This window comes from Leptonychotes weddellii, chromosome X, assembly GCF_054177405.1.
Source record: "Leptonychotes weddellii isolate Sample4059 chromosome X, ASM5417740v2, whole genome shotgun sequence".
Taxonomy (NCBI): Eukaryota; Metazoa; Chordata; class Mammalia; order Carnivora; family Phocidae; genus Leptonychotes; species Leptonychotes weddellii.
In genome coordinates this window covers 1809671-1821964 of record NC_138385.1, presented here as the reverse complement: position 1 = coordinate 1821964, position 12294 = coordinate 1809671, and the positions used below count along the sequence as shown (strand labels likewise).

Below are 12294 nucleotides of genomic sequence, written 5' to 3'. Positions count from 1 at the left end.
CTTTTCTTCGTCTTTTCAGATTCCAGTTACATGTGTGTTAGATGATTTTCCGTTATGTCCAGGTCATTGAGACAGTTTTGTAAATATCTTTTTTTTTTTTTTCCTTTTTGATCTTCATTTGGGTTAGTTTCTATTGCTATATCGTCAAGTTTTCTAATCTTTTGGGGGGTGGGGGTTGGACCCTGAACATCTCCCTACCTGTGTGTATCCTGGGAATTGTTCAGCTTAAATCTAATCCTTCTTTTTATCCTCAAGTTTTCTAATCCAGTGTCTAATCTGCTGTTAATCACATCCAGTGAAATTTTCATTTTTTTTTTAAAGATTTTATTTATTTATTCATGAGAGACAGAGAGAGAGAGAGAGAGGCAGAGGGAGAAGCAGGCCCCCAAGGAGCAGGGAGCCCGATGCGGGACTCGATCCCAGGACCCTGAGATCATGACCTGAGCCGAAGGCAGACGCTTAACCATCTGAGCCACCCAGGCGCCCCCAGTGAAATTTTCATTTTAACTGTTATAGTTTTCACCTCCAGAAAGCCCATTTGGATCTTGTTTATATTGTCCATTTTTTTCATTATGTTTCTGTTTTTCTTTCAATATTTATACATAGTTAAACTAGCTGTTAACCTTATCGGTAAGTTCTACCAGTAATCATTTTTGAGTATTTCTGTTGACCTGATTTTCCCTGCCATGGATCACAGTTTCCTGCTTCTTGGCATTTCAGTAATTTTATCTTGGCTGTTGGACGTCATAGAGATCATATTGTTGAGTGTCTAGATTTTGTTATTTCACTTTGAAAAGGGTTGGACTTCCTTTGGGGAGGTAGTTATTTGTGGACCAGCTTCATCACATTGAGGCCTATTTGTAAGCTTTTCTAGAGCAGGTTCGGGGTAGCTGTGGCCCCAGGAGTCAGTCAGTCCTCCTACTAAGGCATGGCCCCTCTGAGTCTCTACTGAGTGGCCCAGGTGATCACTGAGGACTCTTTACTCTGGTTGGTTGAACCCTGAACATCTCGCTACCTGTGTGTGTCCTGGGAATTGTTCAGCTTAAAGCTTCCTGGCAGTTCTTTTCCTAGTCTTTGGGAGTGTTATTATGTATGCGTGGCTTGGGAGTCAGGAAAGGCTCAAGGGGAGCCTTATGCTGATTTTTTGGAGCTCTTTTTTTCTGCGTAGCTCCCTCCTTTCTGGAACTCTGCTCTGCAACTTCTAGCTGCATCAACTGCCCTGGATGCCAGTCTGTGTCTTGATGAAGCCACCAAGCTCCGTTTGAGTCCCCCTTCCCTGCACCCTCAGTCTAGAAATTGCCTCCAGGCAGAACCGGGGCAATGATAAGGCTCATCTCAGTTGTTCCTCTTCTCTCGGGGTGATGATCCTGCACTTCCTGCTGCCCAATTATCTGAAAACTTGTTTCAAATCTATTTTGTCCAGTTTTTTTTTTAAAGATTTTTATTTATTTATTTGACAGAGATAGACACAGCGAGAGCAGGAACACAAGCAGGGGGAGTGGGAGAGGGAGAAGCAGGCTCCCCGCGGAGCAGGGAGCCCGATGCGGGGCTCGATCCCAGGACCCTGGGATCATGACCTGAGCCGAAGGCAGACGCTTAACGACTGAGCCACCTTATGGCAGGGCATTGTTCTTTGTTACAATATCATAGCCAGAAGTAGAAGGGTCTGTCTATCCCTTTCAATATCTGATTTTATGTAAAAGTCTTTCTGGAGTGTCTGGGTCTTCTACTCCTTGAGCTAGTGTAAAAATGCCTCCTTTTCATTTAGTTAGGAATTAAATTGAATTGACCTGACATCAGAACAGAAACTGTGTTTCTGCTTCTTTTGAATTCGCTGAAATGGGAGGCCTCTGAGGCACACACCTTTGTGGTAATATAATTACACCATTCCACATATTTTGCAATCTGGAAGAAAAAGGTAAATTGTACATATTGTTCAGATCTTTTATTTAGCAACTTGGTGTTTGAAGATCTTTTCCTTGAGGCTTCTCTTTCTAGTTGTTTTGTCCAACTTTTCGTTTTGTCAGACATTTCACAGAAATGTTCTTGTCTGCATCTGTCTCACTGTCACCTGGTTGACTGTTTGAGCTGGGTGGGGTATGGCCTCCAAAAGGCCTTGCTTCTGGCCCACAACACCTGGATCCTGCTCTTTTGTTGCCTCTCTTCGCTCCAGTGGCCCAGTCTTTTCTGTTGCCCTTACAAAGTTGGAAAGATCTCTCACTTCTCACTTAGTTATTTCTTCTGATATTCTTTTGGGGACGCTTCCTTCCTACGCAGTGTGAGCCTTGACCTCTTTGAGGCTGGCTGCTGGGAGGCCTGTGGCCGGCCTGTCTCAGAGAGCCAGTCTCGCCACCGTCTCCATCTGTGTCTGTATTCCCTGGGCTGTTCCTGGGCCAGCGTTCATTTGTCTTGTCTGGGTTCCCCCTGGCCTGCCTGTATTAATTCTTTGCCAGTCTGTTTCCCCCAGTGTTTGGGGTATGTTTTCTCAGGCACACCTGTGCTCTGGCTTGTCACTCAGCTGCTGGGCAAGAGAAGACTGAATAAGATTTAAAACCAGGGAAAAGGAAATCACTAATCTTGTCCTAGGGGACCCAAAGGCAGGGCTGCTGTCACTCATGGCTCTTTTCACTTTCCTTAGCTCTGCCTGCCCCCCACCCCCCCCCCCAGGGTCTTGCCCTCCCCCAGGATGGAGCCCCAGGAAGCCAGGTCCTGGCAAGCCCTCTTGAGATACTTGAGGCCCAGGTGAGCTGTGCTTCCCTCTGCCTGGCTTAGGAATCTGTCACTGCTCCCTGATTGTGGCCGTGACCTCTACCTCGTTTCCCAGCATGACACACTACGGGACCTGAACTCCAGCTTATGCCTGTCCTCCCTCTGCTTTCTTCCTGAGTCTACCAAGAAATGGACACCTGCTGGGGTTGTAATTCCCATTATGCTGGTGGGGGAGCTGCATTTCGGTCCAGGAAAGCGACGGGACCGAGGTCCCTCGGGAAGACAGTGGGAGGCCCGGGCCATGGCCCAGGTGTTCTGATGCTTGGTCAGATTCTCTTTCCAGGACTTAATCTTTAGGCTTGTGCTTAGATCTCCATGCTAGCGACGCACACCCACTCCAGACCCTCACCTCTTATCCCTGCTGTTACTAGTGCTCCCCCCACCTCATTCTAGAACGGACAGAAGGACAACTTATCCCTGGGAATTCTTTCAGAATTCAGTGACAGTTGACGACGTGGCACAGTACGTCACAAAAGGAGTGATTGAGACTGGACGCCGAGCAGAGGACACTGGCATATTACAGGAATGCGACCTCCGTGGGTAAGGATGGCCCTAGCCCCTTCCACCAGCTTCCCCACAGCTGCATGGTCCTACACAGCTGGGTGTGGGGTTCGGGCCACCCGGAGTAGCCCTACACAAGCTTGCCTTCTGGGGCCTTATACCGCCCCCACCCTGGGGATCGGCTGTAAGAAAACCCAAAGTGCCTGCCACCCTCAGCATTGCTTTTTCTTTTTTTCTTCTCTTTGGTCAACATTTCAAAGTAGCAGGGCTCCCTCCCAACTCCTGATGGCATGGAAAGAAGCTCTGTCAGTGTTTTAGTGGGAAAGAAATTAGAACAAACGGGCCCCTGTCATCTAGGAAACTTTTTAAAAAGATCACGAATTACCCAAAAATTACACGGCCATTTTATTATGGCTTATTGTTGAGGGAGAGGTTGACACAGCAAGGCCCTCTGCCCTATCAGGGGCTGCACCTGTGCGGTGGCGAGGGTCGCTAAGACAGGAGCCCGCTGGGGGTGAGGTTTGGGAGCAGGCACTGAGGAATGTGAACCCGGAGAAAGGGAGGGTCAGCTCTCCTGGATGACCGCCTGGCCCTGCATCCGGGTGGGCCCGGGGTCTGCCTCCTCCGTTCCCTGGAGGGAGCCAGCCCTTGGGGAAGGCATTTGGAACGGATGAATGACGTGCCTGAGGGCACAGCCAAGCTCGACTTTGTGGATTAAAAGGGTTTCATCTTTGAAGGCCCTGCCCCTCTCTGGCTGCCGGCAAAGCCCTTTTCCTTTTCCGTGAGCAGGAGTTCCTGTTGTGAATCCTACCTGGTGTGAGGACACGTGCTGCTGGTATCTTCCCCATCCCCTATTGCAGAGCGAGCGAAGCAGTCTGGTGAGTGCAAACGAAACCCGAAAAATGAAGCCGTTGTGGGGGGACACCCAGCTGAGCCTGTGGGGAGGAGGTGCGGCTGCTTCTCTCCCATAGAGGGGGGAGATCTCCTCAGGGCCGCTTCAGTGGTAGGGGGTGGGCAGCAATGAGGCCTGTCTGCGCCTTTCGTCTGTAGTCCTTGCTTCTAGTTGGATGGGCACCAGCCAGCCTGCCCGCAGCCTCTCCGGGCGCTGTGTTCAGCAGCTGTGTCAGGAGGACTGCGATTCTCGACAAAGGAAAGTAACCTCCTTCCTTCCTCCTCTGCAGAGGACCAGTGTCTCGCGGTTCTCATGTCAGAAGGCATCTTGGTGACCCAACAGCAGGCGATGGGTGAAGAAGCTCAGCCGCAGGAGATGGCATCCACGAGCTCCCCGTGGGCCGGGGAGCCCAGCCCCGGGCTCAGACAGAACAGGGGCTCGGAGGGGAGCGGGGGGAGCCTTCAGAACCGGCCTATGGAGCATCACTTCGCATGTAAAGAGTGCGGGGATGCCTTCCGGCTGAAGGTCCTCCTCGTGCAGCACCAGAGAATTCACAGTGAGGGGAAGGGCTGGAAGTGTGGTGATTGCGGGCAGGTCTTCAGGGGGGTCTCGGAGTTCAACGAGCACCGGCTGGGCCACGTGGCCGCAGAGCCCCAGCCTGGCCCCAGCCGAGCCCCGGAAGATGCTCCGGAGAGAAGGGAGCAAATGGAGAGGGAGGCGAAGCCTTTCGAGTGCGCGGAATGTGGGAAGAGGTTTAAGAAGAACGCGGGCCTCAGTCAGCACCTGCGGGTGCACAGCCGGGAGAAGCCCTTTGACTGTGAGGAGTGCGGGCGGTCCTTCAAGGTGAGCACGCACCTCTTCCGCCATCAGAAGCTGCACACGGCCGAGAAGCCGTTCGCCTGCAGGGCGTGTGGCCGCGAGTTCCTGGATCGCCAGGAGCTTCTCAAGCACCAGCGGGCGCACAGCGGCCACCTGCCCTTCGACTGCGACGACTGCGGCAAGTCCTTCCGCGGCGTCAACGGCCTGGCCGAGCACCAGCGCATCCACAGCGGCGCCAAGCCGTACGGGTGTCCCCACTGCGGCAAGCTCTTCCGCAGGAGCTCGGAGCTCACCAAGCACCGGCGCATCCACACGGGCGAGAAGCCGTACGCGTGTGGCGAGTGCGGCAAGGCCTTCCGGCAGAGCTCCAGCCTCCTGGAGCACCAGCGCATCCACACGGGCGAGCGGCCCTACGGCTGCGGCGACTGCGGCAAGGCCTTCCGGGGCCCGTCCGACCTCATCAAGCACCGGCGCATCCACAGCGGCCTGAAGCCGTACGAGTGCGACAAGTGCGGGAAGGCCTTCCGGAGGAGCTCGGGCCTGAGCCGCCACCGGAGGACCCACAGCGGAGCGAGGCGCTGCGAGTGCAGCGCGTGCGGCCGCGTGTTCAAGAGGCGCTCGGCGCTGCAGAAGCACCAGCCCACCCACCACGCCTAGACGAGGCCCCGCCGAGGCCCCCGGAGGCGGCGGCGGGGGCGAGTCCCCGGAGGGGCAGGGCAGAGGCAAGGAGAGGAGCGGTTTCGCAGCGCTGATGTAGTTTCGCGTCGCAACGGTCGAATCCAATTTATACTGGCACCAGCAGTTTCTAAGTGTACGTGGTCCCCGTTTTGCCCATCGACAGTAGCTTCTCCGACGGCCTACCTTATTTGGACCGGTGTGACGGGCCTCGGGTACCTTCAAGGTATTCCAACCCGCGGGCCTTGAAACCGAGAATGAGAGAAGAGAAACCTGCACGTGGGGGTGGAGCGGGGCGTGTAGGTCCCCTTCTCCCGGCTGCTCCCTCCGGGAACGGAACACGGAGCTAGTCAGCGATGGCCTCGATGTAATGGGACCCCAGCTTTCCTGAAGACAAGATAGAGCCCCAGAGTTGTTTGGCCTACTTGAATCTATAAATTGTTAGGGATGTACATAGAACACTCAAATGTCTTATAATATTTAATTTATTAATTCAGTTATACGTACAGACTGTAAATCACGTATTACACAGAATAATATATTACTGTAGAAAATACTCCTGTTTCGCCCTCACGCCACTCCACAAGACGATTGCATTCTGAATCCTCACATGCATCTCTGACCTCACTGTCTTCACCAACCTCGTAGCCCCCTTTGAGTCCTCCGACAGTTTAAAAGCACATCCGGTGGCTCCCACCCATCTAAGCTGTGTGCCCAAGGCTCTCACTAGAAACTTCCTCCTAAGCCATAATGACGTGTTCACATCACGTTAGGACAGTTGGTGGTGGTGGTGGTGTTTTTAAACTTGTCCCATAGCTCTACACCATAACCACTTACCGTGTTTGCCTTTCTTAAATGACCGTCAAAAGACTTTTTTGAAGCATCTATAACTTGGCATTGTGAGGTCATACTCCCAGGAATAAGTACTGAATCTGGCCTAAATTGCTTTTGCGTCCATTTTTCTTCCGCCAGTCCGTTCTGGTGACCTCCATGTGCGTCCAAAACTAGCATCAGTTGGGGTCTGTTGCGGGTTCATAGGTCTTGTCCTCAAGCAGTACTGTTCTGTTCAAGCTCAAGTAGTTGAGAGAGTGTCCCCATAACAGGGACATCTCAAGGACTCAAGTATGAGGTGATGCCTCTTTTTCGGGAGCGACAGCCTCTCCTCCCGTGGAGGCAGCCCTCCGTTTCGGGCTCTGTAAAGCAGGGGTGATCACAGGACTACCTCCTAAGGTTATCGTGAGAACTGCGACGCCACGCCTGGCCCGAAGGTGCACTCAGTGAAGGTCGTCTGCTGTCATCACCATAATTATTGCTGTCATTCTATGGCTCCTCAGTACGGACCTGGGGATGGACCCAGGCCTCCTGACTGCTAGTCTCCTCTTCTTTCTCTCGTGCAATGACTTAAGTCGTGTTCCTGTTTTCTTGCATGCAAACCGTACGTTCATCTCCTTTGACCAGTTATCAAGTTACCTTTGGATATATTGACTTTATACAGCGGTTCTTTCTATATCGATTGTGATGATCTCTTTTCCAGTTTTATTGCTTTGCTCTTTGTAGCAGTTTTATTACATTTTTGTCGTGCGAGCTTTAAGTTTTACAGATCTGAGCACTCACCATTGTCCGTTAAGCCGTAACTTTCATTGCTTCCATACTTAGATACGATGATGTTTTCTTCTAGAATTTTAATTACAAATGAAAAGTTGAAAGCCCTGCCCCACCAGAAGGTGGATGCCCCAGGTGGGCAGGCTGGATGGGAAGGGGCCAGAGAAGCAGGCTCTCTCCTCATCCAAGACGCAGACTCTGTGCATGTCTGTGGGCAGTACTTGACTATCCAACCTGGCCACGCAGACACGCAAGAGAAACGTCCATCTCGGATTGGCCAGAACATTGTGACTGTTCCTCAGTATAGCCCTACCTGTCAGCAGCAGGCCTGGGCCTCAACTAGATCAATGGGGTGGTCCAAACGTGGTCTCGGCTGCAGCTGGCTCTCCTTCAAGCTCCGGGGAGCTTTGGCCATGCCCGGCATGGATTCCGTGCCTGAGCAGCAGATCCACCCAAGGCACATCTCCTCGAACACAAGAAGACTCACTTGACCGATGCTGTCATGTGGATGGCGTCCTCCTCCTAGTGAGTGACTCTGGAACTAGAAAGAGGTCAGTTTGGTGGCTTTTGCTTTGGGCAACTAGGGGGAAATTCACCCACGTGTTCTGATGTTACCTCCTGCAGCTACACCTAAGAGGAGCAACAGAGCAGAGGCTCGGGGCGGACCCGTGCCCTTCTGATGCCCTGTGCGTCACGGCCATAGAAGCTGGCCACAGCAGGCCCAGGCTGTGACTGTCAGCGGCCATGCCCAGGAGGGGCAATAAGACAAGGGTTCGGAGGGCAACCGTGCCCTTCTGATGGCCCATGTGGCATAGAAATCGAAGCTGGTCATCCTGGGGCTAGGCTGTTACTCCCGACAGCCTCCCCCAAGAGGAACGGCAGCAAGGGCTGGCCGGAAGGCTGGCCTCCAGTGACCTGCCGAACCCGCAGGTAGAAGCCAGCCGCACCGGGGCTGTGGTGTGACCTGCCAGCAGCTGTGCCCCAGGGGCCACTAGCGGGCCCCTAGAGGGGGGGTACCCTTCCTGATGGCCCCCCCCCACCCCCGCCGAGGCTGAGACGGAGCTTCTCAGCAGGAGCGCCCGGAGGAGCTTCTCAGGCCCCCATCCTGGGAAGCAAGGTCCCCTGGTGACCGCTGTGACCTTAGCCAGAAGGTCCTCTGGAATGGCCGCCAGGCCACGGGAGTGGCTCTCTGTGACGTCTCCATCCTGGCCCTCGGGCTGGAGAGAAGCCAACAGCACTTGTTACATAGCCGCTGCTTTTGCTCTGTGGCTTCCGGGCCAGCTGTGTCCGCAGTCACTGCTTCCTTCTGCATCACTGGTCTGTTTTCGAGCTGTCAGGACGCGTTCGACACAGCTGCCATTGGGTAAGGAACTTGACATGGACGGGGGGCAAGCCTGGCAGCAGCTCACTAGCCGTTTGTCAGCTTCTCTGAAGGATCCAGATACAGTATTAGCTCAGAACTTCGCGCTGTCGCGGCGTCATGCCCTCCTCGACTTTTGCCATTCTCAGTTCTCGCGTTCTCTCTGACACAAACCCTCTTCTAGAGTTAACACTAAAGACCGCGTCTTTTCTGTCGCTGTGTTTGCGGGTGACGTCCGTGCTCTGTCCGGCTTTAACATGTGTCCTGTAGTCGCGCCGAGTTCAGTGTTCGCCTCTCGTAACTTGGGGGTGGGTTTCCTTGGGCCCCGTAGGTGTGCTGCATTGTCAGGTGCAAAATGTGTGCGTGCTCATCTATGCATTTGTGTATCTACCTCATTTCGTTTTTTCTTTCTAATCACACACATTCCTTTCGCAAGGGAAATGTAGAGCAGTTGGGTTACATAGAATGCCGACTCTCATTAGAAATAGATCCTTTTCTTAGATTCTGAAAGAAACCTTCCATTGCTTTTATTAAAGTTTTGAATACTTGCTGAAATTTTTAAATGAAAGTGGTTGTTTACCATTTTTGCTGCTTATTACGATTAACTGTGTTGATTAGTTATGTCTTACCCACTTCTGCACTTCCAGAGTGAGCCCCCCCACCAAATCGCAGTGCTGGCATTCCACGGGCCCGGGGTTTCAGCCTTGTCGTGTGCCCTGGGACCCTCACCACCCCCCACCCCCAGGCCGCATTAATTCAACCAGAACCGAACACTTGACTCGAGGGCAGCAACCAGTCATCAGAGCCAACTGGACACGACAGGCTGGGCCTTTCCGGTTCAGTGTCTGTGAAGTGCAAACGAAAAATGAGAGAGGAGTTTCTAGTTGGTATTGGAAGAAAAAGGGAGCCACACGATATTTAGAGGAGTTGGACCCCATGGGTGGCACCAGCTGGAAGACGTGTGGGCTCCTGCTAAGCACTCCAGAGCTGCCCCAACTCCATCACCCCGACGGAGTCCTGGCCTCATTATGTTCTTGGATTTCGGGCAACTGCCCCCATCAGATCATTTGTGTCCCCACCGTAGTCTCCCTTGACCTGAGCCAGCTTGAGTGGGTCTCTGCTTTCTGCAATCTGTCAAGAGTCAGTTGCCTTTTACCACTTGGCTGCTTCCTGAGAAGAATCACATGGCTGGTTTTCCTCATGTTCTACCCGGCTCGAGTTCCTGGCCCAAGTCCCACCTGACTATCGGAAACACCTGTTTGAATGTGGTACTGAACTCTGTTCACTCAGATGGGTAAAAATCTATGCCTTTTAGTCTCAGTGAGTTGGACCAATGCCTTTCTGTCCAGGTAGCATTGCTGTACGGATCCCCTGTTTGTCCCATGAAATGAGTTTAAGTCAACACCCACCCTGTTGTTTATTTTGGAGGTGTCTCGCTACTTCCAGAGAATCCATCAGATTGGGGAATTGAGAATTTCTCTATTATTGGTATACTTACATTCTGTACTTCTCCTAGTATCAGTTTAGATGTTTACCTTCAAAACTAGAAATGGTCTCTTTTAACTTGGCCTTCAGTGTTCTTTGCATATCTAGGAACAGTAGCCGCGTCTGCCTCGGTCCATATTTCAGTTGTTGGCGCTCTTCTCTCATTCCTCCCTGATCTCCTTAACTTGTCTGTTTTATGGCACTTACTATAATCAGCCTTGCACTAGAGCTTCGCCCTCCCCACCTGCCCCCCACCCGTTAGATTGTGAGCTCTTATAAGACAGGGGTGACCCTTCATGTCTGATTCCCCTACCAGATCTAGCACAGTGCCTTGCATCAAGTAGATTTCAATAAATATATGTTAAATGGCATTGGTGTTCCTTGACTTATTTTGTCAAAGTTCAGGTCAACAGTTCTTCCCTTGCTCCTTTCTCTACGCTCTGAAGTTCTTGCCCCCTCCTGGGATCCAGGTGTTATCTTGTGCCTCCCCCCTTACTGGATGCCTGGAGGGGACAGGAGGTGCCCTGATGACCGAGGGCTGGCTTCCCTGGAAATTTGAGCTGCCCCTCGGCAGAAGAGGCCTGTCATTCAGCCAGGTGCCTTCTCCCGCCCTGGCTAGGGCTCTCCCCCCGAGTCTGAATTCCAGTGGGAGCAGAACCCCAGGCTGGATCCTGAGCTCCTCCCCTAGGGACCAGGAAGCGAGTGACAGAAGTGGCTTCTGGGCTAGGTGAGGGTGGGAGTGGAGAGGTCAGTCCTCTTGGCCAGTGGCTGGCCCTCTTTCTAATGATCATTTCCTCAAAAAGGCAGGTAGTGAGGACGGGCTACTGGCATCCTAACCCTCCCAAACACAAACAAGGCTCAGCTGTGGAGTCAGCTGCCCAGTCCCAGAAGGACAAGCACAGAGGAGGGGCCCCAGGAGTGCTTGGGTTGGGACCTCCCAGGCCATGATGTGCTACATCAGCAAGGAACAGGAGTTTGGAAAGGCTTGTGTCATCTTTCCTCCAGGGTCCCATCCTCATCAGTCTGTCAATCATTTCTCTACCCCAAATGCAGCTTCTCAGCAGGTGGTCTGAGAGCACCAGCCCAGCCATCGCTGCTCACAAGCCAGTTATTTAGAAAGAACCATTCATTTACTTTGCTGGTTTCACGATGTACTTGCCAATGAGAATTCCACCTATTTTTCCTTAAAACACACGCAAGCTCTGTTCGGGCAAGCTTCAGTTGTGCAAAAGTCAAGGCCACAGGTCTGCTCAGACATCTAATACTGGGCCCAGAGGGTAGGGGACAGCCTAGGGCTTCTCTCCAGGGGCCCTGTGGGCCTCTAGTGGGGGTTTGAGAATGTTCCTTTCTGTCCCTTTCTTAGTGCCCCTGCTTTCTGGAGCCCCGTAGCTTCTCCAACACTGCCCTCCTCTGAGACCCCCAAGAAGTCTTTTGCTTCCCTGGGCGTTCACGGTCCCCAGACCCCCACGTCATGGGCCAGCACCTGGGCCTCCGTCATTGCCCTAGCCCAGGCTCCCGCCTGCAGCCCTCTGCCCCAGCCCACTTCTGTCCAGCTCACATCCCACCTAGAAGGGGCCCCTGGCGTTGTCTTGGTCTGTTCAGGCTGCTATGACAAAACTACCAGAGAGGTGGTTTATAAACAACAGGCAATTATTCCTCACAGTTCCGGAGGCTGGGAAATCCAAGACCAAGGTGCTGGCCAAGCCAGCGTCCAGTGAGGACCCGCCTCCTGATTCATAGGTGATGGTCATTTTGCTGTGTCTTCACATGACGCAAGGGTGAGAGAGCTGTCTGGGGCCTCTTTTTTATAAGGGTGCTCATCCCATCCCTGGGGGGCTCTGCCCTCATGACCTAATCACCTCCTAAAGGCTGATGCCGTCACATCGGGGGTTAGGATTTTAATGTATGAGTTTGGGGGGACACAGACATTCAGAGGTGAGGGTACCTGGACTTCTCTTGGATTTATGCACTTACTAGCTTGATTTATAGATCAGTGAACTGTTTGGATTTCTTTCCACAGAGCACACACTATTATGGCTTTGATTAAAAGATTTGTAAAATACATAATACAAAACATGGTCCCCAGTTTTTCTTTTCAGGCAAGACAGGTCAGAAAGTCCTTGCGTTGCCTCACCCCTTTTCTGACCTTCATTCAACAAGCATTTATGGAACACCTGCTGTGTACCAAGCT

General features: G+C 52.6%; 1 protein-coding gene across 8 annotated transcripts in view; it reads left to right on the top strand.

The window, feature by feature from the left end:
* Positions 1-10474, top strand: part of ZNF275 (zinc finger protein 275) — a 17589-nt gene extending 7115 nt beyond the window's left edge. For 3 of the 8 annotated variants that reach the window (XM_081808091.1, XM_081808087.1, XM_081808090.1), the window contains 4 exons: positions 2639-2742; positions 3203-3309; positions 4060-4148; positions 4452-10474. In XM_081808091.1, the coding sequence (XP_081664217.1) occupies positions 4475-5638 (1164 nt within the window). In that variant the 5' untranslated portion in view covers positions 2639-2742; positions 3203-3309; positions 4060-4148; positions 4452-4474 and the 3' untranslated portion in view covers positions 5639-10474. The remainder of the gene's footprint in view (positions 1-2638; positions 2743-3202; positions 3310-4059; positions 4149-4451) is intronic. The other 5 variants (XM_081808089.1, XM_081808092.1, XM_031035736.2 and 2 more) reach the window with 3 other exon arrangements.
* Positions 10475-12294: the final 1820 nt, after the last annotated feature.